Source organism: Hylaeus anthracinus, unplaced genomic scaffold, assembly GCF_026225885.1.
Source record: "Hylaeus anthracinus isolate JK02 unplaced genomic scaffold, UHH_iyHylAnth1.0_haploid 11985, whole genome shotgun sequence".
Taxonomy (NCBI): domain Eukaryota; kingdom Metazoa; phylum Arthropoda; class Insecta; order Hymenoptera; family Colletidae; genus Hylaeus; species Hylaeus anthracinus.
Genome location: NW_026534333.1, coordinates 1,154,631 through 1,166,676, shown reverse-complemented (window position 1 = coordinate 1,166,676; position 12,046 = coordinate 1,154,631). Strand labels below are relative to the sequence as shown.

Genomic DNA, 12,046 nt, shown 5'->3' with positions numbered 1-12,046 from the left:
CGGTCGTGATCCATAGCACCGTTTTCATTTCTTATTTTACGTCTCGGCTCATCCAACGAAACGAACATTTTTTTTTTTTTTCTCGCTTGGCGATTCTTCATTACATAATTTACGTATTTCTCTTCTCTTTAATGTGCCACAAGACGAAGACGAAGAATGAAGATGAGGAATGAAGATAAAGATGACCGCAAATGGTTGGTCGAAAATGTTAGCGAATAGTAAATGATTTTTCACGACGTAAGTGTTCAACCTTTATCTCTAAATTTTGTCCATATCGTTGCAATTTTTTACCATTCATACGGTATCTTATAAGTTTATCACACTTAGAGAGCCTCGCATAGTTGACAGAAAAGTTGCTATATTAAATATAAATGACATTTAAAGTCGAAGCACATTAATTCCGACGCATACAGTACGCTGACCACAGAACTATTCTTTTAGGGTACACATAAATACAGCTTCGCAAGAGAAATATTACTAAGTCAAAGAAGGAGGAACTGGCAGAAAATCCCGAGTACACTTTTCTTTTCCGAGACATTGAATCGATGTAAATCCTTAACAAGAAGCTAAAGTTACTATAAGATTTGATCTTTACAAATTCAGAAATTCTTGATTTATCGGGCCGTAAGTTTCTCAGCGAAGGAAGAAGTCCCTTTACCGTTCGACTATCCTCTGTGCTAAGGGAAGGGGTATCAGACGAAACGTTTACGATTTCTACTTCGAATTCACGACCGCCACTGTAACAGTTTCTAACCGTGACAAAAGAGCCTGCTCGGAACGATAGCGGTTTCTTCGTGCTTAAACTTTATTCCGGCTTTTCGTGTCATGTCGAAGCGCTGTCGCGCCAAAGCACGCGATACTTTAGCAAGAAAATCTTTGTCGCCAGGGTCACGAACAGGATCACGGCGCGGAAGTCGCGGGAGCAGCGGGAACGCGTCAGCGGTTTCGACGAAATCAAACAAGTCGCCACCTAACCAGCCGAACACCATGACGGAAACCGTGTTGGACAACGTCACCGTGGAAATTCTCGATGCCAAGGCGTAGATCCGCGCGAGAGAGGCCTCCTCGGCTCCTTCGGCGCCATCTTTAACGACCGTCGAAGGACGCTCGAGGACGTAGATCGTCTGGATCGTTCACGAGGCAATTTAAAAATTTGTCTCTTAACAACGTACAAATTCCAATCTCCGTATCCCTTTCCTCTGTTCTTTCCACCGTGAAATTCCTAGCAATTTCGTCCCACGTCGATTATCAATTTCTCGACATTTGTCGCGGCGACGAGGACGTTGCCAATCACCGTATTCGATAGGCGTTTCGTATCGCGTCTGTTTTCGAAACGATGTGCGCCGAGTTATTTTTATATTCGGACACTTTACAATTTTTAGTTTGTCGCTATAAAACTTCTCCGTTCTGGGATAAAGTGATCAAGGTATATCAAAGCATTAACGAGTCCAATATTCCCGTTATCACGATATTTTAATAACTTTATAAAATAATAGTGCGACCGTCTGCTATCCAAAATCAAAGATAGCATTGGCAGATGCTAGGCTTAGTTTCAGAAGATGTTTTAGCAGCTAGTTTATGGTATCGTAAGATTCCCTACTTGCGCTCAAGTATACCACTTGTGAATCTCTTTATGAGGGAGAAAAATTTGTTGATAACATCGTTAAAATTGTATGTGAAATAGTCCCAGTAAACAATTTCGTGTAACCATGATCGATTAAACATATTTTTACAACTATCAGGAAGTAATGATCGTTAAATGAGTGTTATTTGAAAATGACATTGGTACGTATATTATGTTAATACAATATGTACCTTAATTACTTTATTAATTATTGTAAAGGAAGTTATGTAAGCAAGAAAGTGAAAACTGCGAGGTGTCCTGATATTAAAGTTACTCGCTGTACCTACGCCTAACGAAACGACAAGTTTCCTGGCAACGATTTCATTTTTGGAGAATCGAAGGACGCGATGTTACAACCGAGATAATCATTATTTACCGAGATAATCATTATTAAGTTTCGCGTTCGAGTAAAGCGGTGAAAATTGGACAAGGTTCAAATTAACACGTTGATTGCTAGACCGATACACGTGGAAACTTCTACAAAGCTAAAATTTCATTCTGAAACAATTGAAAACTACATGATTTATTACTTGTCACAGTATTTATTCTTCCAACTGCATCGAAATTCACGAATTCTATCTAAATATTTTTTTTTAAACTCACTTTCAGAATTGACTTTCTAAATTTCTTAACGAAAAGCTCTATCATCGCATATATAGATCATGTGGCACTCAACGAGTTAATTGAAACTTCTTCTTCTTTAAAAAAAAAAAAAAAAAAGAAGAAGAAGAAGAAGAAGAGAGCACTCGAAGACGCGAATAAAAAATGTTAGTGTCGTCTTTACGTTTAATTCGAGAAACGAAGACACGCTCGAGCGTGTGATTTCGATAAATTGCTACCGCGAGCTACACGATGAAACGTAACGACATTAATCGCGACAAATCTAGATGAATATATTCGCGCGAAAATCGGAGTAATTTTGCACAAAAAAAAAAAAAAAAAACGAAACAAAGAGAAACGCGTTCAATTGCGTCGACGAGCTGTAGAACTTAATCGAGAATCTCAAATGTAATCCTGCAGTTAATTCTCGTAGATCGTTTCAGATTCCGTTGCATCCAAACAGAAACGAATAGAAAAGAAGAAAAAGAAAAAAAATAGACAGAGAAAGAAAAACGTAACCTTTTTTTACGACAAAAAAAAAAAAGTATATTATACACGCTTAGTCTTACGAATCATCGATCACTGCGAAGCACAACCTCCGCGTCTTTGAACTTGTTCGTTTGACATCGACTCAAAGACACGAACTTCGTCCCTCCATCGTTGTTTCGCATCGTTTGCAATCTCGTTTCGGACGAAACGGGTAGCGCGCGTTTCGAACTAATTGTCACTTCGTAAACATTCATCGCTTCGATGTGGTAAACGATGTGGTAAAACGATCCATGGGGTAACTCGCTCATTTAACCCTTAACGGTCCAAGTACGGTATACGAAACAATAATTACAATTAGAACGAAGAATCAGGATGTGTGAATGTTTTTGTTTTACTCGCGATTGATGTAGAGTGATTTATAAACTAGGAATCGTTACGAATTTCGTACACTCTCTGCTCGTAAGTTCTCGCTATCAATAACGAACGAGGGCATTTTATGATTAAACCAATCAACGTAATTTCCATTTGTGAGAAATGTCGGCGTTGGCAGTCTACCAACGCGTTAAAAACTTGAACCGTCGAGGGTTAACCTTTTCACTGCTGAATCAGCAAAAGGGTGCCTGTGCGTCGAATTTATTTCATCGTCTACTTTTTAATCATTGCGAACACGTACGAAAATCGAAGAAGTAGAAAATCATACGAAACTGTCCACGAGTAAGTATTCTCGAATTAAATACTCGATATCGAGAAGATTAGGCGCACAATCGTTTTTTAAGAAGATTTGAAATCTCGTCGGAGAAATCTTACCACTGAAAGAACACGTTTCGGATCTTCTTGAGAAATGACCACACGGTAACCAAAATAAGCCAATTGCTATCTGGTGATAATTCTATACTCGTGGTGGCTAATTCTATACTTACTCCTAATTCGTATTTTGTAATCGATAGTGAGAAACAATACTCCGAGTCCAGAATCGCTAGGACGAAACGGCGGTGATCCTCCATCGATCTATGGTATCGATCAGAGCATCCAGGAAGATAATCTTCATCGCGTTCTGTCTTTTACCTCTGACGTCGCGTCGAATCTCACGATTTCTGAACGACAGCTTCTTTCAAAGGGTGGATCGAAATGGACGGTTGGATAGAGCTAAAAGATGGCAATCGTGTATTAGGCGAAGGGTTATCGTAGAAGATTTTTAAAGAAATCAGTCAGCTGGTCTGATATCGTGGCGCGAATCGTTAAGACGCGAGGAAAGGGCAATACGATATAATCATCGCGAGGGAACCGCCCGAAGAGGCCCAGTGCTCGCGGATCCTCTTCTAAAAAGGTCGATTCAAAGGATCGACGAGAAAGAACCAACCGTTCTCGCCGTCGAAAAACTGCTTTCACGAGAAGCCAACACGAAAGGGACCAGACGAAAGTGTTTGAAACCGACATCCTGGGAGTAACACGGCGACCGATCGCCGTCGCGTCGTAATCACTGATTACTAATTGATTACTAATCAGAGATGGGCGGAACTAGTCCAACATCCGCAGAGATCCTTAGTTTCCTTCGTTCAAAATTGTCGTTCGAACTACGTGAAATGAAACATTTCGCATCGGACGAACGTTGCGAACACACGGTGGTTTTTATTCGAGCAAACTTTTGCCCATCTCTGCTGGTACTTAAGCACCGTCGTAGCTCTATCTGTTTCACGATAACACAACCAATCCCGCATGATATTAGGCAACGAGATAGTTGTACTGTACGCTCGACTCGTTTCTCATTCCTAGGATTCGTTTCCGTATACATTCGGTCTACATCAGAGGACCCGAAGAGATCGCTCCTATGTGAAACTCGGTCTCGAACTTTGAAAATGATTGTTTCAGTGTTAGACGGTAACTGAGACTTCCGAGTGTAACCGTGTTCGAGTGAGATACTTGGACGATTCGTATTGCAGATAACTCGAGCAACGGGGAAGCCTTAGTCGGTATCAACCATGAAGATCCAAACCGTAAAAGCCTCGAGTATCGTATCGGTCAAAAGTTCGCAAAGGAGACTCTCCCGGGGACAATTTTTGTAGCTTTCGAGCAGCAATCGCTACAGGGGAATTACTTTCTTCGAGGATCGCTCGATACCTGTTATTATTCTGTACCGTTCGACGAAAAATTCATGCTCGCCGAGTAGACGTAGTGTTGGGAAAAGCGAAATCTGCTTGAGGTTAGGCAGGGGTCTATTGGATGTCGACGTGTGAATTATTCCCGATGAAGGAGAATGGAGTCGCCTCGGGAGATTTCAACGTGGATGGGGAGCGCGACCAAACGCGGATTCGAACACGTACTGGCTACCTAATTAATCGCACAAGATCTCGTTCTCATACACGCGTACATACATGAACACAGATCACACGCGCGCGCGTGTACACGTAGAAATATCATTTCGTCGAGTCCAAGCGAATAATGAAGATCATCGATAGTTCGGTACAATTGTATCTCAGCAATTTAGTGCCTGCGCTCTCGCGTGTATAGTGTTCGCGCGAAGAAACGAGATTAATTAAATACAAAATATATAGATACGTATATAAATATCGGTATAAGAAAAAAAATAAGTACATACATACATACATATATATATATATATATACATGCATATATGTGTATATACATATATACATATAAATATATAAAACTAGGCTTGGCACTATTTGCACTATTTGTAGACTACTTTTTCGAATGCCTAGCGACCGTATCCACTCTGTGATCTATGTGCAACGTACAGCTACGACAGATTCTTCTCGCTACCGTCATCGTTGCTATTCTTAACATTTACCGAGGATAATTATCTTAGCGTTAAACTAACGTGTAAGCGACTCGCTTAGCTGTTGTCGTCCCGCACCTAATTCTCCCTCTCCTCGCACAAAACGATCCAACTTGTACAGCACTGGTAGCGTTTAGAAAACTTTAGGAGCAGTATATTCTCGACGATCGCCCTGTGCGACCAGAGACGAGGGAAAATTCGTATTCGAACGCGTAAAAGCCAATCGAATAACGAATAATAGATGAACGGCTTTTCGTTCGTGTCACTGGAACGAAAGTTTACGGTACGTCATATATTCCGCTATTATAGAACTAAATATTTCACGACGAATAGAGAAGCCGTTCGACTAACGAATAAAAGATCAACGACCGTTCATTCGTGTAACGAAGAATTACGGTATGTCGTAGTTTCTATCGTAGAAGTAACGTTCCGGTCGCGGAACGAAATATTCCACGGCGAACAATAATATTTGTTCGAGCAAGGGCCACGAACGAATTGCTGGAGGTTGCTTTTATTCGTGTCGTACGATCGAAACCTCGCCCGTCTCTGGATGGATGAAATTTGCGGCGGATCGAAGAATGGATGAAGTCGTAGAGAAGGAGAGAAAACTAAATAGAAATGATTTAGAGAAACGCAGATGCGATCGAGCAGGAGGTCGAGTATTCAATTAACGAGGTTTCGAAGACGAGGAGGGATCGGTCTTGATCCGCGAACGAAATTCGGGGAAGGTTTCCGTTTCCGGATAGAACGTTTCCTCTCGCGATGATCCACGTTGTCAAGTCCATTGGAAACAATCTTCGATATAATTATACACGGCTATGGAAAGTAATCGTCCGCTTAATACACTAGAGTTTAACGTTAGAGTATGCGTATACATTTATACACACATATATATATATATATACATAGAATATATTATTAAGATGCTTCGAGTCGTTAGTTTCCCTCCGCCCTTGTGATAGAAAACACACACAAAAAAAAAAAAATGATATTAACAAAGAAACACAAGCAGGGTGCCTCGTCTTTATCACTCAAAGACACTCGCTCACTTTTGTACGTCTCTATTCTAATTGCGTGGAAGGAAAAAAAAAAAAAATCTGGTCCTCGCGTTCTGATACGAGCGTCACCTACGGCGTGGAGGCCAAACCACCTCCACGATTAAACGATAATCAATCCGAAGGAGAACAATGACAATTGTAAATCTCGTTTCCTTTCTCCTGCTAGATCCCCTTTCGCGTTCTTTCCTTGCTAACGTGCACGGAGAGTCACTCGAACCGGGTGAGAGTCACTTCGACTCGTTTTATACTTCGGCGTGTGAGGTACAACGATTCCACGGGTTGGAATTCACGTTCCTCCGGAACCACACGAAACCGTGCGTTAATCTGCAAGCGACCTTCGAAGAGGGACTTTGCAAACATCGCATCAGGTTTAGAGATACAAGAGAACCACGAACGCGAGAGTCGGAGGACTCTTCGGTGCCATCGATCACCCAACGACGTATCCGTAACTGTCGAACCTCGAGATCGTTTAACCCTTTGCGAACGATCGACTCGCGCATACACCCGTAGACGTCTGTTTGCGTGTATATGTGTAACCCGACGCGTGCGTCTTGCCCCGAAATGACCGTTCGCGAAGGGTTGAGAAGCCTCTTGTAACCGGTGCCGATCGGGGAATCGACAAGATCCACCGAAGATCGAGCCGCCGTGAATCCGCGACGCATTGCGAAAACGCGAACGAACGATACGGTAATTCAAATATGGGGAAGTGTTTGGATTATCCTCTCGTTCCCGTGCGAAATGGATACATATTTTTTTCCGCAGGAGCCCTCCGTAACGATACAAGATAAATATATATATATATATATATATATACATATATAATGATAATTAAATAAATATACGTGTATGTATAAATCGTATAAAGGCAAACACACCGTGACCACTTAAATCGCAATACTTTCGATGTCTGAAAAGATATCAACTATCGCCCACGATGGAACGATTCCTCGAAACCGGAAGACGCAACACAAACGTCACAAAATCAAAATTACACGATACCTTGTCGACGCAGTCCCACACCCTCCCCCACCACCACCACCACCAATTGGTGGTTCAGAAACAAAGATCGAGGACGGTGCCTCTGTGGATCATCCTAAACGAAAATGATCTTTCCATTGTCCTTACGAGTTTCTTTTTCTAATTCTTCTCTTGCTAGAATTTCACGTCACAAAATACACTCACCTGAATACACTTTGACTATCCAGCACCCGATATCGTCCAGTTGAATTTAATTGAATTAACGCGACCAGCGATCGTTCGCGATCGTTACCCTTAAGTATCCGTTTCCCGTTACACGCAGATATTAACGAGTTATTGTAATCACCTTGCCAGTGCTTGCTTTATCAAGGGACTACATAGCCGTGTGCGCACGTCGAAATGCTTTAGTAGAATTCGATGGACAAGTAGACGATAGTTTCTCGTCCAATCGTACACCTTTTTGCGCTTTATTATTTATCGAAGTTGTTCGCGAGGCATGTATCCTTTTGTCGTCCTATCGATGAAAATGTATCGAGATCGGAAAGTCTGGACCGCAAATAGGATGTATAGATCCCAGTTGATCCGTCTCGCGAGCACGACCACTTGATCGTAGACGATTCGCGTGAAATATTGTGATTCGATTTAACAATTAGTCTAAATAAAACAGATTACTATATACACGTATGAAAATATGCGTACGTATACATGATATACACAGAGATGTAACAAGGTAAATTCGTGAAACGTAGACCGCTTCGATTCTGATGAATCGCGTTAAGGTAAGATTAAGCTCTCTATAATTGCGCGCTGCGTTCGATAACTTTTAAGAATATCTCTGATACGATTTTTAGGCAGCAACTTTGCGAATCTACGGTGACGTACTTTTCAAAAGATTACGAGTTAACCGTACGGTGCAGCATTTTAGACGAACTCGCGCGAGGATAACGTAATAGCGAATAGTGATCTCCTAGATATGGCGTGGATGGGTGCGGGTAAAAACGTATGCGAGTCCTCTAATTTTTTCAATTTTCAAATATTTTATAATGTCCTGGTATGTAACGAAAGTGGATAATATCGTTGGATTTTTGGCAATATACTACCCACACTATTTTACTAGCGGCTTAGTCTACCTTGTAACCTTTATATTATACATTTCATATTATAGCTTGTAACAGATAATTCATAATCTATTACGATTGTATTTGAAACTTAATTATATTCTGACTCTTCGAATTCATTTTAATAAAAACTTAATACACTATACGAACTTGTCTCTTTGTTACCACCTCACAGACCTGGACATGCTTCATTTCAGATGGAAATAAGAAAACACGAATTAAAAAGTGCCTATATCTAGTGCCTATATCTACTCGACTTCATTCTTTCTTCGGAGCGGGTAAGAAATAACCAGAAAAATAGTCGCGTAATCGTTAGTTTCTCTCTTCTTCTTTTTTTTTTCTTTTTTCTTTTTATACAAACAATATTCAGAATTTTGTACGAAGGATGAATAGATATAAACAACACTCTAAATGTAGAATACTCTTAAAGATAGCAGTTTTTTAAATATTTACAAGTCGGTACATACTGTACATGATTAGATATAACTTCATTTGTAAGAATTTTTCGCTCTCCAATCGAGAAATTCGTCAAACTCGGCTTCGTCTCCGCTGGAGACATCTTCATCGGTATTTTTCTGCTTCCTATCGGTAGCTTGAACTTGTTCTTTACGTTTGACAAGATCCATTACTCTATTAAAATAATGTTGTGTTTAAATAATTCATTTTTACCATTTTACCATTTTTTTACCATATTACAAGCATTTTTTCAAATAGCTCAAAAGTTAATCTTATTTTACCTAGACCAATGTCGTAATTGTTCCTCTATCTCGCCTAATTGTCTTTCTGTTGTTGCTTCTTCTTGATCATCTGCAATTATTTGGGCAGATTGCGCTGTCTCCTCTTTAATTTCTTTTTGAAATTTTTCCCATTCTTCTTCTATGGGATTCTTATACTCGACATTACGAACCTACAATCCCCATAAAAACTATGTAATTTTACACCTATTTAATACATACTGTTTTTATACACTATCCTTACTTTAGCATCCAGAACTGGATCATCAAAAAAGCCTTCTGGAAGAGTCGTTTGACTTGTATCTTTGTTTCTATCTTTTTCTCTTTCTTCTTCAATTTCTACATTTTTCAGTTCTTTATCATTTGCAAGTTCATTGCCATTCTCTGACTTTTGCATTATCACAGAAGTGTTGGATGGCACAGTACCATTAGACTTCTTAATATTATTATCAAAGAAATCTGATGGTAAGTTTGATGCTGCTTGTGATGAAGAAGTTTTTAATATACCCTTTATTTTCTTATTTGACGAGGATTCTTGAGATGGAGATGTAGGCCTTTTAAATGTGTGAGTAGCAATCTTTGGAATATCTGTTTCTAGTTTTGTCTTTTTTGCCAATGCAATATTTTCTTTGTGAGTCTTTGAATTCAAATGAACTGGCCAAACTACCTCATTGCGTACAGTAATTTTACACAGAACACACATAAGCTGCCCTACATCTGTATACGTGTTTACCATGGTTAAGGTTTTCAATATTTTCAAAATTTGAATGATGCTCACAAAATATTATATGTCACATACATTTAGTTTACAAAGACATGAAATTGTTTTCATCTCATTGTTTTCTTCGAAAAAAAATTATAGAAACGCGTAAAGTATACGTAAATTATATGATACTTTAATCGAATTATTAAATGTGCGACGAATATTTGATTGTAATGTGAAGGAAGTGAAACACTAACCTTAAACTCAAAATATATCAAAATATATTGGAAAACGTTTTACAAAGGATATCTTGCTAACGGTGATTCAATTTTCTTGACAACGCCCAGTTTCTTCTTGTGTTCACTCATAGCTTTACGCAAATCATCTTGCGTTAATTTTCTTTTTAACGACATTTTAGGACACAAATTACACTCAAACTACAAACGCGATTTTTATCTTTCAGGTTATGTTTTGATGCACCGTCGTCAGCTCAGCAATGATACCGTAAATCCCCTCCACCTGTATTATTCAGTACCAGTCAATATGGCACGTCAGCAACAAACCGATGTGGATGAGCTTTTCGACGTGAAAAACAACTTTTTTATTGGCAATTATCAACAATGCATCAAAGAAGCCCAAAAAATCAAAGTTTGTTCTTGAGAATATTTTTTATTAACATTACGTTTGTACTTATAATCTTTACGTTAACCTTTTGTAGATTACTATATCGAGTTAATCTTTTGCTTTCCATCATTGCTTTCACTTCAATTTTTCGATATCGATTCTTATTAATTTTATATTTTCTCTTGTATTTACAGCCTTCTTCATCAGAGGTAGCGATCGAGCGAGATGCCTTCCTCTATCGTGCATACATAGCGCAGCGAAAATTTCGTGTTGTGTTAGATGAAATTAATAGTTCATCACCATCAGAACTACAACCGCTTAAAATGTTAGCTGATTACTTTGCGAATCCTGATCGTAGAGAAGTGCTACTTGCAGATTTGCAACAGGCAACAAATCAAATCAATTATGACAATCACAACCTCCTGATTGCTGCTGCAACTATTTACTACCACGAGAATAATTTAGATGCAGCACTGACAGTACTTCGTGATGCAGAACATTTAGAATGCCTCTCCCTAAAATTAACAATCTACTTGAAAATGCATCGTGTAGATCTTGCAAAGAAAGTATTGAAAACCATGCAAGAAAAAGACGACGATGCAATTTTAACCCAGTTGGCCCAAGCATGGCTGAACACAAGTACCGGTGCTGACAAGTTGCAAGATGCCTACTATATTCTTCAAGTATTTAATATTTTTTATACTATAAAATTTATGTATCCTCAAAAGTCTTAATGTTACAATATTTTATTATTTTAGGAAATGATAGATAAATATGCAAGTACAAGCATGATGTTAAATGGACAAGCTACTTGCTTCATTGGGCAAGCTAAATACGAAGAAGCAGAAACAGTTCTGCAGGAATCACTGGAGAAAGACAGTAATAATCCAGTTACTTTGATCAACATGGTTGTCCTTTCTCAACATTCAGGAAAGCCACCAGAAGTTACCAATCGTTATTTGAGCCAATTAAAAGAGTCACACGCAGAACATCCTTTTGTTAAAGAATATTCACAAAAGGCTACTGAATTTCAAAGGCTTGCAAAGCAGTATACTGTGTGCACCTAAATGAATTACTTTGTATCATAACATTTTATGGTCCACATTAAATAGAAGGATTAATACTAATTAATGTAATAATGTGGGCTACAAGTATAAAACACTCTACTTGATCAGTGAATTTTGTATGAAAAGAAAACATTTCAATTAATAAACAGAGAAACATTGATGTAGAAATGTGTACAGTCTCAATAAAATACTTTTAACAATTTCGTATGCATTCCTTACACTACCATGCATATACAGTACAGATGTACTTGTTA

At 39.0% G+C, this 12,046-nt stretch overlaps 3 protein-coding genes across 7 annotated transcripts in view; 2 read left to right on the top strand and 1 right to left on the bottom strand.

Moving 5' to 3' along the window:
* Positions 1 to 5,063, top strand: part of LOC128887027 (uncharacterized) — a 46,373-nt gene extending 41,310 nt beyond the window's left edge. For 2 of the 5 annotated variants that reach the window (XR_008459954.1, XR_008459952.1), the window contains exon 7: positions 887 to 1,026. Coding sequence is in view for 2 of the 5 variants with exons in the window: in XM_054142450.1 (XP_053998425.1) it covers positions 887 to 1,044 (158 nt within the window). In the remaining 3 variants the exon portion in view is untranslated. Of the gene's footprint in view, positions 1 to 143; positions 238 to 886 lie in introns of all 5 variants that reach the window. The other 3 variants (XM_054142450.1, XM_054142449.1, XR_008459953.1) reach the window with 2 other exon arrangements.
* Positions 5,064 to 8,964: 3,901 nt separating this feature from the next.
* Positions 8,965 to 10,653, bottom strand: LOC128887029 (zinc finger protein 830). Its single transcript, XM_054142453.1, has 4 exons — positions 10,411 to 10,653; positions 9,643 to 10,123; positions 9,402 to 9,571; positions 8,965 to 9,294 (listed from the first exon to the last, which is right to left on the bottom strand). Exons 1-4 carry the CDS (start codon positions 10,512 to 10,514, stop codon positions 9,153 to 9,155), a joined length of 897 nt encoding a protein of 298 aa, XP_053998428.1. The 5' UTR covers positions 10,515 to 10,653; the 3' UTR covers positions 8,965 to 9,152.
* On the top strand, positions 10,597 to 11,995 carry LOC128887028 (coatomer subunit epsilon). The gene is made up of 3 exons (XM_054142452.1): positions 10,597 to 10,749; positions 10,920 to 11,408; positions 11,484 to 11,995. The coding sequence occupies exons 1-3, from the start codon at positions 10,645 to 10,647 to the stop codon at positions 11,790 to 11,792; spliced, it is 903 nt and encodes a 300-aa protein (XP_053998427.1). The 5' UTR covers positions 10,597 to 10,644; the 3' UTR covers positions 11,793 to 11,995.
* The last annotated feature ends 51 nt before the right edge of the window (positions 11,996 to 12,046 follow it).